Genomic DNA, 14149 nt, shown 5'->3' with positions numbered 1-14149 from the left:
TTTAAATATTTTCTTTGTTTTCAACTTCTACTTTCCTTCCTTCTTCCCTCCCTCCCTCCTCAGGCAGAGTTAGAGAGAGAGAGAGAGAGACAGAGAGAAAGGTCTTCCTTCCATTGGTTCACCCCACAAATGGCTGCTACAGCCGACGCACTGCGCTTATCTAAAGCCAGGAGCCAGGTACTTCCTCCTGGTCTCCCATCAAGCACTTGGGCCATCTGCATTAGCAGGGAACTAGATCAGAAGTGGAGTAGATGGGATGCAAACCGGCACCTATATGGGATATTGGCACTGCAGATGGCAGCTTAACCTGCGATCCACAATACCAGCCCCCAGTTTTTCAATTCTTGCTTCACGTGTTCTGAGATGCTTTTTCTTGATATGTGCTCATGCATTTAGGATTCTCCGTCTTCCTGGTGGTACCACCAAAGCCCTAATACCAAAATCAGACAAAGATATTACAAAGAAAGAAAGTGTAAACCTATATCCCTTGTGAATATAAACATAAAAATCTTAAACTAAATCTTAGTAAATCTAGAGTACTGATATATAAACAGAATAATACATTATGAATAAGTAGGTTTACCCTAGGGATTCCTAGTTATGTTTTAGCATTTGGAAATTGCATAATATAATTCAAGATATATCAGGAAATAAAAGAGAAATATTATGTGATCATCTTAGTAGATATAGAAAAAGCATTTAATAACATTCAACATCCATCCCTGATAAAAACTCTCAGTATACTAGAATGAAAGGGAATTTCTTCAACCTGAGAAAAGGAATTTAAACAACCCCACAACAAACAAAAATTTCAAACAATCCTCCGCATACTTGATGTTGAAACACTCACTTTCCCCTAAGATTGTGAGCTAAGCAAGCTCTCTCACGTCTATGGACCATTGTATTAGAGGTCCTAGCCAGTACACTTAGGAAAGGAAAAAGAATAAATAATGGAATTAAACAACTAAAGCTGTCTTTACTTGTAGTCAACATGGTCATTCATGAAGAGAATACTGAAGATTCTGACAAACCAGAAAAATTTGATGAGATTCATGCAGAACCTATGAAAACTTTTAAGTTATTATCTAGATGAATTTAAAAGCACTTTGGTATTTTGATTGGTAGCGCATTGAATCTATAAATTGCTTTTGGGAGAATGGACATTTTGATGATATTGATTCTTCCAATCCATGAGCATGGAGGATTTTTGCATTTTTTGGTATCCTCTTCTATTTCTTTCTTTAAGATTTTGTAATTCTCATCGTAGAGATCTTTAACATCCTTGGTTAAGTTTATTCCAAGGTATTTTTGTGGCTATCGTGAATGGGATTGATCTTAGTAGTTGTTTTTCAGCCGTGGCATTGTCTGTGTATACAAAGGCTGTTGATTTTTGTGCATTGATTTTATATCCTGCTACTTTGCCAAACTCTTCTATGAGTTCTCATAGTCTCTTAGAGTTCTTTGGATCCCCTAAATAAAGAATAATATTATCTGCAAAGAGGGGTAGTTTGACTTCTTCCTTCCCAATTTGTATCCCTTTAATTTCTTTTTCTTGCCTAATGGCTCTGGCTAAAACTTCCAGAACTATGTTGAATAACAGTGGTGAGAGTGGGCATCCCTGTCTGGTACCAGATCTCAGTGGAAATGTTTCTAACTTTTCCCCATTCAATAGGATGCTGGCCATGGGTTTTTCATAAATTGCTTTGAATTGAGGAATGTTCCTTCTATACCCAATTTGCTTACAGTTTTCATCATGAAAGGGTGTTGTATTTTATTGAATCTTTCTCTGCAGTTTGTTAATGTGGTGTATCACATTGTTTGATTTGCGCACATTGAACCATCCCTGCATACCAGGGATAAATCCCACTTGGTCTGGGTGGATGATTTTTCTGATATGTTGTTGCATTCTTTTGGCCATTTGGGGAGTGAACCAATGGAAGGAAGACCTTTCTCTGTATGTCTCTCCCTCTCATTGTCTGTAATTCTAACTCTCAAATAAAATAAATAAAATCTTTTAAAAAATTAAAATTTCTGTTCTCCATAAGATATTAAGAAAATTAAGACAACCACTGACTTGGAGAAAATGTTTGTAGTACATACATAATACTTATGTGTCCAGCATATATAAAGGATTCCCCGCTAATGAAAGTATACGAACAAACTGGTAAGTACATCAGCAATCAAGAAAGGTATAAATAAAGCATAAACCGGGGCCTCTTGTGGGGAGCAAACCGGACTAGACTGAGTTACTGGAATTAAGACTTATTCTATGCATCTGCTCTCCCACAATATGGCGCTGGGAGAGAAGTAAACAGCTTCTACACAGCTGCCTCCAGTTCAGCTAATAAACTGTAGGACTTGCTCCTGATTGGAGGAGAGCAGCGTACTCGGCGTGTGGGCAGCCGAGTTAGGATTGGCGGAGGAGGACTATAAAGGAGGAGAGAGATGGCATTCACCAGGAACATCTATGGGGAACATCTAAGGGAACCTGTGCAGCCCCCGAGAGAGCCGGCCGGCGGTGTGCCGCTCCCCTGCGGAAGTGGGGAATGTGGCCAGGGGGAACTGCCCTTCCACGGAGGTGGAAGGGATAGTAGCCAACCCGGGAAGAACCAGCAGCAAACCCGGGGAGGGCCGAGCAGACGAAAGAACAGCGCAGGGTCCTGTGTCGTTCCTCCACGAAGAGGGGGAGCGACATAATGGTGCCGTGACTCGGATATGAAGCCTAGGCAGGGTTTAGTGTCGTTCCTCCACGAAGAGGGGGAGCGACAGCCTCTGCTGGGACATAGTGGGTAAAGCTGCCGCCTGCAGTGCTGGCACCCCATATGGATGCTAGTTCGAGTCCTGGCTGCTCCGCTTCTGATCCATCTCTCTGCTATGGCCTGGGAAGGCAGTGGAGGACAACCCAAGTGCTTGGACCCTGCACCCAAGTGGGAGACCTGGAAGAAGCTCTTGGATCCTGGCTTTGGATCGGCCCAGCTCTACCCGTTGCAGCCATTTGGGGAGTGAACGAGCGGATGGAAGACTCTCTCTCTCTCTCTCTCTGCCTCTGCCTCTCTATAACTCCACCTTTCAAATAAATAAATAAATCTTTAAAAAAAAGGATAAACCACAATGCAGTATCTCTATACTCCCGTTAATATTTGAAAGACCAGCAATACCAGATATTGACAAGGATGCTAGGACAACTAGAGCATTCACACATAGCTGCATGGAGCATAGAATGTTACACTTTGGAAAGCAGTTTGTCAGCTTCTTACAAAGTTAAACATGAACTTAATATATGTGTAGCTCAGTAATTGCACCTGTAATTATGTTCAGGATGCACATAAATGAAGTCACATAGTAGTTTTATTTTCCTTAGTAAGATTTTTTTTCATCAATGCTATTATAAATCAAATTTTAAGTTTTTTTTTCTATATTCTGTAAAAGTTTATGTAGAAAATTGTTTATCCTTAAAGTAGAATTTGTTCTGTGATGCTTCCAGAATGTGGTGCTTTTGTAGTGGGTAACTTTTTGGGAACTTTTCAGTTTTCTCTGTTAATTGGTTTTTTGTTTGTTTGCTTAGATTCTGTTTCTCCTTTCATAAATCTAGATAATACACATTTTGGGGCAGGCATTATGGTGCTGCAATGGGTTGAGCTGCTATTTGGGACTCCAGCATCACCTATTAGGTTGCCTGTTTGAGTTCCAACGACTCTGCTTCCCATCTAGTTCCTGCTAATGCATTCTGAGAGGAAGCAGATGATGGCTGAAGGGCTTGGGCTCCTGCCATCCACCTCGCCCACCCCCTAGGGTGTTGCAGGCATTTGGGGAGTGGATGAAAGGTTTTTCTGCCCCCCCCTTTTTTTTCCACTCTAGCTTTCAAGTAGATGAAAATAAGTAAATAAATATTTAAAAAATTTTTTTAAAGATCTTATTTATTTGAAAGGCAGAAGCAGAGAGAGAGAGAGAGAGAGAGAGTCTTTCATCTACTGGTTCATTCCCTCCCCAGATGGCCACAATGGGCAGAGCTGTGTCAATCCAAAGTGAGGAGCCAGGAGCGTCTTCTGAGTCTCCCACGCGATGCAGGGGCCCAAGGACTTGGGCCATCTTCTACTGCTTTCCCAAGCCATAGTAGAGAGCTGGATGGGAAGTGGAGCAACTGGGACCCGAAGTGGTGCCCGTGTGGGGTGGTGTCTTTACCCACTATGTCACAGCACCAACCCCTAAATAAACATTTTTTTATTTTTATTTATTTATTTATTTTTTTTTTGACAGGCAGAGTGGACAGTGAGAGAGAGAGACAGAGAGAGAAAGGTCTTCCTTTGCCGTTGGTTCACCCTCCAATGGCCGCCGCTGCAGCCGGCGCACCGCGCTGATCCGATGGCAGGAGCCAGGATCCAGGTGCTTTTCCTGGTCTCCCATGGGGTGCAGGGCCCAAGCACCTGGGCCATCCTCCACTGCACTCCCTGGCCATAGCAGAGAGCTGGCCTGGAAGAGGGGCAACCGGGACAGAATCCGGCGCCCTGACCGGGACTAGAACCCGGTGTGCCGGCGCCGCAAGGTGGAGGATTAGCCTGTTGAGCCACGGCGCCGGCCCCATTTTTTAAAAATCTTAAATTATCTGTTTTCCTGGAAAGATTTTCAGTTCCACTACTTTTGAAATGTAATATGGAGATACAAAATAGGCCTTCATAATTTTCTTAATTTCCTCTTTATCTGTTGTTGTAATTTTACTTTTGTGTTCTTTAATATTCTCTTGTCTAGTGTTAAAAAATTAGGTAATAGATTCATTGTATAGTTCTTTTCTTATGGCTGTCCATATTTTACAGTTTCCTTCATTTTTAATTAGTTTCTGCCTTTAGTTTTTCTAATTCTCCTACATTTTTGCTGAAGTTTATCCTTTTTCTTTAGTAGAATATTGAATTCAGTTATTTGCATTTGTCCTTATTAAAGTAGGAACAAATTTTTAATGATAAAAGTTTTTCCTCTGAGAACTGCTTTAGGTGATTTCCATGTTCTCATAATAAACTTCTTTATTCATGTTTTATAAATTCTGCAATGTCATGTTTCACTGCTTCTTTGACCTATGGGTAGTTTTAGGCATTTTCATTTAATCCAGTTGAAAACTTTAGCTGTCTTGGTAAATAATCATAATGTTAACCAATAATTTCAGTTGTGCTGTTCTCTCCCTGAGCTATCTTTAGCCCATGGCACAAACCTCTCTGTGTGTAATTATTCAGGACTGATGCAGAATAGATGGGTCAGGCCGTTTTCCATTCCAGAGTGGTCAGTACTTTTGAGTGAGATGCTTCTACAAGACTAGATAAATAATGAGAAAGCTGAGAAACATAACCGTCTGCAAAAATCTTGTGAATTATGTGATAAATGTTTTGGATGCAATACTCAAATATGAAGCAGTTATACAAGAGATAGGGATGTATAAGTGATTAAAAGGTTTGATAAAGTTTTTATAATGATCAAAGCTGAGGAGTAAGAAAAGTAGAAGGAAAGTTTGTAATGACCCAGTACTAATGATCTAACATGAAGGGAACCAAGTAGTGAATTTAGTGTGTGGGAGCACTTGTTAGCAGGAAAATAGACTTATTGGTAAGTCGAAGAAATTAGTAGGAGCAGATAAGCAGGAGAAAGAATAGCATTTAAGGACAACTATCAGAAGGACAAATGTGTATAGCTTTAAAGCATCAGAAAAAAATGGGTTTTACCCAATTAAAAGAAGAGTGAAAAAAGAAAGACTAGCTAGTAGAAAATGTGAGCTGCTTGAAAAGTAGTTCCTAAAATGTTGCTAAGAAAACCTGTTGATAAGCAAAGCTGTTATTGATTACCTTATTTTTTAAAAGATTTATTTATTTATTTGTAAGATAGAGATACAGAGAGGTGAGAGTGAGAGAGTAAGAGAGAGAGAGAGAGAGAGAGAGAGTGAGGGTGAGGGATCTTCCATCTGCTGGTTCACTCCCTAAATATCTACAACACCTGGGGCTGGGCCAGACTGAAGCCGGGAGCCAGGAACTTCTTCCAGGTTTCCCACGGAGGTTCAAGGGCCCAAGTACTTCAGACATCTTTTCATTCTTTCCCATGTGCATTAGCAGGGAGCTGGAGCAGAGGTAGAGCAGCCAAGACTTGAAGCAGTGACCTTATGGGATGCTGGCACTGCAGGTGGAGGTTTAACCTTCTAGGACACAACAGTGTCTCCTGTTGATTACCTTAGTAAGGAGATCACTGTCTCAATGAGAGGGGAAGAATGAAGTTGAGACACTGTGATTTAAGTATGTTTTAGGAAGGATCTTCCAGTTTAGGCAGTACTCAGTTATGTTTAAGTAAGGATCATGATATTACAGTTTCCATAAGGGGAGGATTTGTGTGCAAGGTGTTCTGAGTTTTGGGATGCAAGCTGTCATTTGATTGATAGTTTTTGTTGAAAAGTTGATAGGTCTTTTAGGAAGTTCCTGGAATGAACCTGGCTGTCTTTTTTTTTTTTTTTTTTCATCTTTTATCTTTCTGGGCAATAGTCTCCTAAAAGAAACTCATGTTGTTGAAGACAATGTGGTGTTAATATAAACAGTAAACTATGTGCATGATTTTTGTTCTTAGAGGAAAGAAATAATAATTGCATTTCTGTGGTTGGGGAGAACCAATCTGCTCCCAGATTTTTTTTAGCTAGTATTTTATTAGGGCTTTTTTTGCAGGCATACACTCAAGTAAGATTGGCCTGTTTTCTTGTCTTGTGTTTTCAGTATCTAGTTTTGGTATCAGACTGATTTCGTTGAATTATTTCTCCTTTCTTTATTCCTTCCCTGGAACATTTTTTTTTTTTTTTAAGATTGGGATTATCTCTTTGTTGAAGACGGGTAGATACTATTTTGATTTCTCTGTTCACATTTTGTTTTATGATTTACCTTTTTTGATTATTAAGGATTATTGTAATTTCTGGTTATTTAGCCTTGTTGTACATTTATTATTAGTTTTTAGTATGTTTTCTGCCCTTTTATGAATTTGAACCAGAAGGGCATGGTTGTCTTACAACTCAGTTCATCATCTTTAGCAATTGTTCTTTTTTCTTGAATAAATTCTCTTTTTTCCTCCTCATCTCAATTACATATATAAATATCTGATGATTTGACCAGGCGGAAAGTTAAGGAGAATTAAACTTCTGGTTTCTTCGACTTCCTAATAGTTAGTACTCTGCCATCTTTAGTAAAATACATTAAGCTGTGTGTATGAGTATGCTTCAAAAAGTTCATGGAAAATAGCATTGGGATGAAATTAAAAGGTTGTTTTATTTTGGCACAAAAAGATTTTTTGGTGCAAAAATAACATGTGAGAAATGCATATTCTGAGCAAGCTAAGCATGGATTTCAGATTTTTTGCACCAAAGTAAACACTTTTAACTTCATTTTTCCATTAATTTTTTGAAATGCTTTTGTATTTTCCTGATGAAAAAGAGAAAAGTATTGAGTATTCATTTTGATCCTTATTTTTTTACTTTAATTTAAATATGAAAGAGACCTTATGTGAAAGAAATTTTTGTGATGACTTTTTTTGTCCTCTTACAGGAAGTTCACAAATGGGTGCTACTATAGTAGATGCTTTGGATACCCTTTATATCATGGGACTTCATGATGAATTCCGGGATGGGCAAAACTGGATTGAAAATAACCTTGACTTCAGTGTGGTAAGTAAATGATTAATAATCTCTATATTGACTATAACAGGACACAATTTCTATGTGCTGAGGTCTGAATGTTTGTTTCCTCCCTAAATTCATATGTTCAACCTAATCACTAATGGGGTGGTATTAGGAGGTGGGTTTCTGGCAGGTGATTGGGTTGTATGCTTAGAACCCTCCCTCATGAATGGGATTAGTGCTCTATAAATTAGGCCCTGGATAACTGCCTTACCCTTTCTACCCTGTGAGGTTACACTGAGAAACTTCCATCTGTGAAATAGAAAGTGGTCCCTTTATAGACACTGAATCTGTTGGTGTTTTGATCTTGGACTTTCTATCCTCCAGAACTGTGAAAAATAGATATGTTGTTTCTAAGCCACATGGTTTGTGGTATTTTCTTATAGCAGCTTGAATAGCCTAAGATGCTAACCTTAGGAGTTTTGTGCATTATAATAGCTATTAAAATAATTCTAAGTCCTCTTTCCTCTTTTGGGACTTTTTTTTCATTTTTTATGTAAAATATAATCTTTTCTGACTAATCTCCATTTACTCTTCTTGCCCCCCCCCCCCTTTTATTTTTTTTGGAAATAGGGCAGGATGAAATAAACAGTCTTTGCCACATTTTTATTTTGAGGGATGGGGTTAAGGGTGAGTGAGAGAACAAGCTCCCGCTTACTGGTTAACTCACCAAAAATGCTTGCAACAATTACGGCTGAGCTGAGCTGAACCTGGGAATAAGGAACCAGAATCTCAATCTACATCTACATAGGTGTCAGGAACTTGGTTACTTAAGCCATTGCTTCAGCTTCCCAGGGTCTGCATTAGCAGGAAGCTATAGTCAGGAACTACAGCCAGGCATCAGTCCCGGGTACTCTGATGTGATGTGTTGGGCATCTTAACTGAATCTTAAATGTCTGCTCTACTTTTATTGCCTTTATCATCTGAGGTAAAGGAGATAAAAAAAAAAATGGACTAGAAATATCAGGAAAACTTAAACTGCCTTATGAATTCTGTGTGTGTGTGTGTGTTAAAGATTTAATGATTTGGCATAACTTTGATAAGTCTTCAAATAAGCCTATGTACATACAGACTTCTAGCACTTTGGCGTAGTTATTGCATAGCATTTCTTAGTAGATTTGAAGCCCAGGGCAGCTAAATTCTAGCTGTATGACTTGGGAAAGTTCCTCATTCTTTCTAAATCTTTGGTGAAATTGTTATCCCCTTGAAATAGTGTGAGGATTGAAGTAATATGGTACTTATTAAGTGTTCAGTAAATGGCAGCAATCATTTTTATTGCTATCAATCGTCACTTAAAAGATGCATGGAGATTTTTGTCATATACATATCATCTTTCATGATATTTGTACTTGTTATTCACTGCAACTGCAGTATCCTCCACTCCACTATGTGCTTTTCTTTCTAGCAGATTTAAATTGTGATTTGAATCATAGTTTATTTCTCCTCTGATGCCTTTCTTGGTGCTACCTAGGTGAAAACTATTTCTTATAGGCTAGCATTTTGAAAGCCAGACACATCTATTGACATATCTCAACAGTTTTTGTTACCAATTCAGTTTAGGTTTGGCCGTGAGTGGCATAAAATCTAATATAAAATAAATGAAAGACTTGTTTATTTCTCTTTCATGTAAATCATGAATAAGATAAGAATTCATGGGTTTGTTTGGTAGTTTCCTTACCATGAAGAGTCTAGGATCCTTTGTCTTGTTTGTGTCAGCTTTAGCATATAGCTTTGACCTCATGTTACAAGATGATTCCTAAAGATCTAGGTATCTTACCTTCTTTTCAGTTTAAAGAAGGACACACAATTGCTCTGTAAGAACACTCCTCAGTAGTTGTTCACCCCATTTTTGCTATTGGGTATACTGTTTTCACATGGTCCCACCTAACTGCTGTACAAGGAAGCTGAGGAACAATTTTTTTTTTTCTGTATAACTATGCAGCTTAGAGATTGTGATTTTTTGTATCTTGTTTATGAAGTCCCCTATGTCAACATCATGAAGGTACAAAATTCTTATATTTTATTCTAGACATTTAAACACTTTGCTTTTGTACCTGGTCTTTAACCCATATAAAATTGATTTTTGTATTTAGGGTGAAATAGTGAACCATGAATTGATCATATCACCATTTATTTCCCAACTATTTATGTATGTCACATTAATCATATATTAGTCATATTAGTTTATTCTTTTCTATTGGCTTTTTCTTTATCCATACATCAATACTAAACTGTCTTAATTATAATACTTCTGTTAGAAATCTTGATATCTGTCTCTGAATCTTGATATCTGATCTTATTTTACAAAGAAGATAACTTAATTATTTGTTCTTCCAAGTTCTGGAAAGTTGTTGAAATTTTGATGAAGATTACACTTAATTTGCTGATAATTTGGAGACAATTTGCATCTGTACAGTCTCAAATAGTGCCATTCGTTAACATAGCAGGTTTATTAGGGCTAGTAATTCTTCATATCATTATACCAGTCAGGGCTCAATCAAGGACTAATACTATACCATTTATTTTAACTAGAAGACTTAATGTGTAGAATTGTTACCAAGAATTGAGAATCCAAAAAGGCAAGAAAAGAGCATTATGTTATCACCAGAGTTAGTAACTACAGGAAACAGCTATGATCTGATCTATGGTGCTATGAGAACAATGGGAAGAAATTGAGATCATTAAAATTAAGTAGCTTCAGCTCCAAAACACTAGTTCTCAGTGCTACTCAGGTGTTGCTGGTACCCTAAGAGTTCCAAGAAGGGCTGTCTTAGAGCTAGGATTCAGACTTCTAAGGAGGGGTACTACAGGGAGGCAGGTTTGGAGATTGTATGTGTAATGGAAGAACTGTGCCTGGAAACAGCTGCCACTGTCATAATGAAGAACTGTTGCTGATGTGACACTGTCAGAAATTAGAAGTGAAAAGAATTAAGTTCTGACTACAAAAGAATGGATTGGACTCTGAAAGAAAATTGTTTATCAGCACATTTTGCATCCCTTTCAAACTTCGTGTCATTGTGTTTTAGCCATATATTTTGCATATGATATGTATTTGAATTTTGTTATTTTTATCTAGTCTTTGTTTAACTCTTAAGCTTGAAGTATTTATTTTTGTTATGATGACTTAAAGATAACATAAAGATGACTTAAAGATGTCTTCCATCTTTGTTTTGCTACCAATGTTATACCATTGTACTTTTTTCTCTTTTATTTATATAAAAGGAATAAATTTCATGTATTCAGATTTAAGAGCAAAATGATATTATACCTTTAATTTGTCTTTATTTTGTTTTCCTTTCCATATTTTGAATTAAATTACTCAGTATCTCTCTTTTATCTTATTAGTTTGACATTTATACTTTCCTTTTCCATGCATTTTGAGGTTACTCTTAAAGCTTTAATATGTATACTTAGGACGTTTTAATAAACTTTTATCTTCCTTCTGAAGAGCATAGGAATCTTAGATAATTTAACTTAGTTTATCTCTCTCTTATATGTAATTATTGTTTGGTTGGTCCTAACTTATAATTCAGATTTCCATATTAAGTAATGAATACATAAATAATTGAGAGCTTTCTTTGCAACATATACTTCTAGATTCTGTGAACAATATAGGATCTTACCTGTTTCTTGAGTTTGTACTCTAGTGTCAGGAGAAAACAATATACAGTTGTTCATGTTCTATGTGGTATGTCAGATCGTGATAAATGCTTTGGAGAATAATAAGAAGAGTAAATAGAATTGGAGTAAGTAGTGGTGGGGTATTGCTATTTTATACTGGATAGCTGTTGAAAGATTCCACATTAAGGTGACATTTCTGAGAAGACTCCTACGGGAAGCCATATAGATGTGGATATAAAGCGCGCGCTCTCTCTCTCTCTCTCTCTCTTTTATTTTTTTATTTTTTTTGATAGGTAGAGCTATAGACAGTGAGAGAGAGACTGAGAGAAAGGTCTTCCTTCCGTTGGTTCACCCCCAAAATGGCTGCCACGGCCAACACTGTGCCGATCTGAAGCCAGGAGGCAGGTACTTCCTCCTGGTCTCCCATGCGGGTGCAGGGGCCCAAGCACTTGGACCATCCTCCACTGCCCTCCCGGGCCACAGCAGAGAGCTGGACTGGAAGAGGAGCAACTGGGACTAGAACCCGGTGCCCATATGGGATGCTGGCGCTGCAGCCAGAGGATTAACCAAGTGAGCCAAGGCGCCGGCCCCATATAAAGCTCTCTCTTAATAGATAGCAGCTTGAGAATAGAGTTTGAGGTTGATGATTATTTTTTATTTACTTTAAAAGATTTACTTATTGGCTGGCGCCATGGCTCAATAGGCTAATCCTCTGCCTGCGGCACCAGCTCCCCAGGTTCTAGTACTGGTTGGGGCGCCGGCTTCTGTCCCGGTTGCTCCTCTTCCAGTCCAGCTCTCTGCTGTGGCCCGGGAGTGCATTGGAGGATGGCCCAAGTCCTTGGGCCCTGCACCCACATGGAAGACCAGGAGAAGCACCTGGCTCTGGGCTTCAGATCAGCGCGGTGCGCCGGCCGCAGCGGCCACTGGAAGGTGAACCAACGGAAAAGGAAGACCTTTCTCTCTCTCTCTCTCACTGTCCACTCTTCCTGTCAAAAAAAAAATGTTTCTTAAAAAAAAGATTTACTTATTTTTTTGAAAGGCAGAGTTACAAAGAGAGAGAGAGAGAGAGTGAGCGAGCGAGCTTCCATCCACTGGTTCACTCCCCAAATGCCTGCCTGCAACAGCTAGGGCTGGGCCACGCTGAAGCCAAGAGCCACCATCTTCCAGGTCTTCCATGCGCGTGGCAGGGGCCCAAGAACTTAGACCATCTTCTGTTGTTTTCCCAAGCACATTAGAAGGGAGCTAGGTGGGAAATGCAGCAGCCAGGACTTGAACTAGGGTCCATGTCTTTTGCCAGCATTGTAGGCAGTGGCTTAATCTGCTATGTTACAATTCCTGCTCCTGCTGATTATTTTTAAAAATACAGTTCTGTTATGTTTTCTGCTTATGTTATACCATTGAAAAGTGTGCTATATCAGTCTGATTTTTAAAAGATCATGTTTGTTTTCCTTTGTTTAAATATTTTGTTTTTCATTGTGTTCTATAATTCCATTAGCATGTGTTTAGGTGTGAATTACAATTTAAAAGACTTACTGCTTCCTCAGTCTGAGGATTTATGTTTTCATCAATTTTAGGATATTCTCAGTCATTACTCCTTTCAAGTGTGCTTCTACTCAATTTCTTTCTTCTTCCCTCTTCTCATAGCTTCTCTTTTTCTGTTGGGGAAAGATAATGTGTCTTACAAATAATTGTGTATTAATAAGATAATGATATATGTTAACTGGAGAGATAATGCAAGGTAAAGGGTTAGTGATGGATGAGTACTTGTTAGTATTGGGTGGTCAAGGTGACATTGGTTCAGAGAAATGGAGTAAATGATTCATTCAGCAGTATGAAAGGAAGACATCCAAATATAGGATGAAACACGTGGAAAAACTTGACACTGGAGACTTGAGTTTGGCAGTTCTGAGAACTGCAAGTAGACCTGTACAGTGAAGTAAGTCCAAGGGATATTACTAAGAGATGTCAAAGAGGTTGTAGGGGATCTGAGCATGTTGAGTCTGATAGGTGGTATACCCTGATTGTTAACTGGAAACCATTGTAAGTAATTGCAGAATAATTATCTAAACCATGTAGAATTTAAACGGCTCCTGAATGAAAGCAGAAATACGGGGTAGGAGATTTTGTTTACGATCTAGCTGATGGAGACTCTCCCTCCCTATATGTTTAATGATTGTCTACTATGTGCCCTGCAATATGCTATATGTTTAGAATATATGAGGTAACACAGCACTTTGCTTTCAGGGATAGGGTAGTGGACATGTTATCAAAGAATTACATTGTGAAAGCTTTATATTGGAGAAATATATTTGTGTTTATAAATGTTATGTTCTGCTTGTGCATGTTGGATAAACTTCAGAGGAATACATTATTACTTTTAATTTTTTATAAAAATTAAGGATGAATGTTATTTTATAGTAGTCAGTTTGTGAATTATTTGGTCATATTTTTTGCAACTTTCTTTTCATGTAGTAGAATTTTTTGGACAGTATTTATGTCCATATCTTAATGCTAACATACAGACTCTATATGGCAAGATTATTAATATTGCTGTGTTTGGGCCAAATTTCCTTTTTTGTTTGCTTTTCAATTTTGTACATGAGGTTTTCCATATGCTAATTTGCATTTTAGGGAAATTTAAAATCTATCATCAATTTGTAATCAAAACTGCTGATTTTTACATGTAACTTCCTGAAGAAATTTTATGTGTTACTACATTTTCTTCTATTTAGTTTTTTGTTTACATTTATGTTACATCATTTGCAGCTCACTTTGATATATATTTTTTGATATGAGTATCCAAATTAAGTTCCTACCTAGGAGCCAGTTTTTTTCCGTGTAATT

At 38.1% G+C, this 14149-nt stretch overlaps 1 protein-coding gene across 1 annotated transcript in view; it reads left to right on the top strand.

Annotated features, from left to right (window-relative positions):
- MAN1A2 (mannosidase alpha class 1A member 2) overlaps nt 1-14149 on the top strand; it is a 196872-nt gene that overhangs the window by 69659 nt on the left and 113064 nt on the right. Inside the window, exon 4 of the mRNA XM_002715724.6 lies at nt 7554-7672. Within this exon, the coding sequence (XP_002715770.3) occupies nt 7554-7672 (119 nt within the window). The remainder of the gene's footprint in view (nt 1-7553; nt 7673-14149) is intronic.

This window comes from Oryctolagus cuniculus, chromosome 7 (assembly GCF_051225735.1).
Source record: "Oryctolagus cuniculus isolate XC-2025 breed Fujian yellow rabbit chromosome 7, ASM5122573v1, whole genome shotgun sequence".
NCBI lineage: Eukaryota > Metazoa > Chordata > Mammalia > Lagomorpha > Leporidae > Oryctolagus > Oryctolagus cuniculus.
The sequence above is the reverse complement of the archived record's forward strand: the minus strand, read 5'-3'. Positions and strand labels throughout refer to the sequence as shown.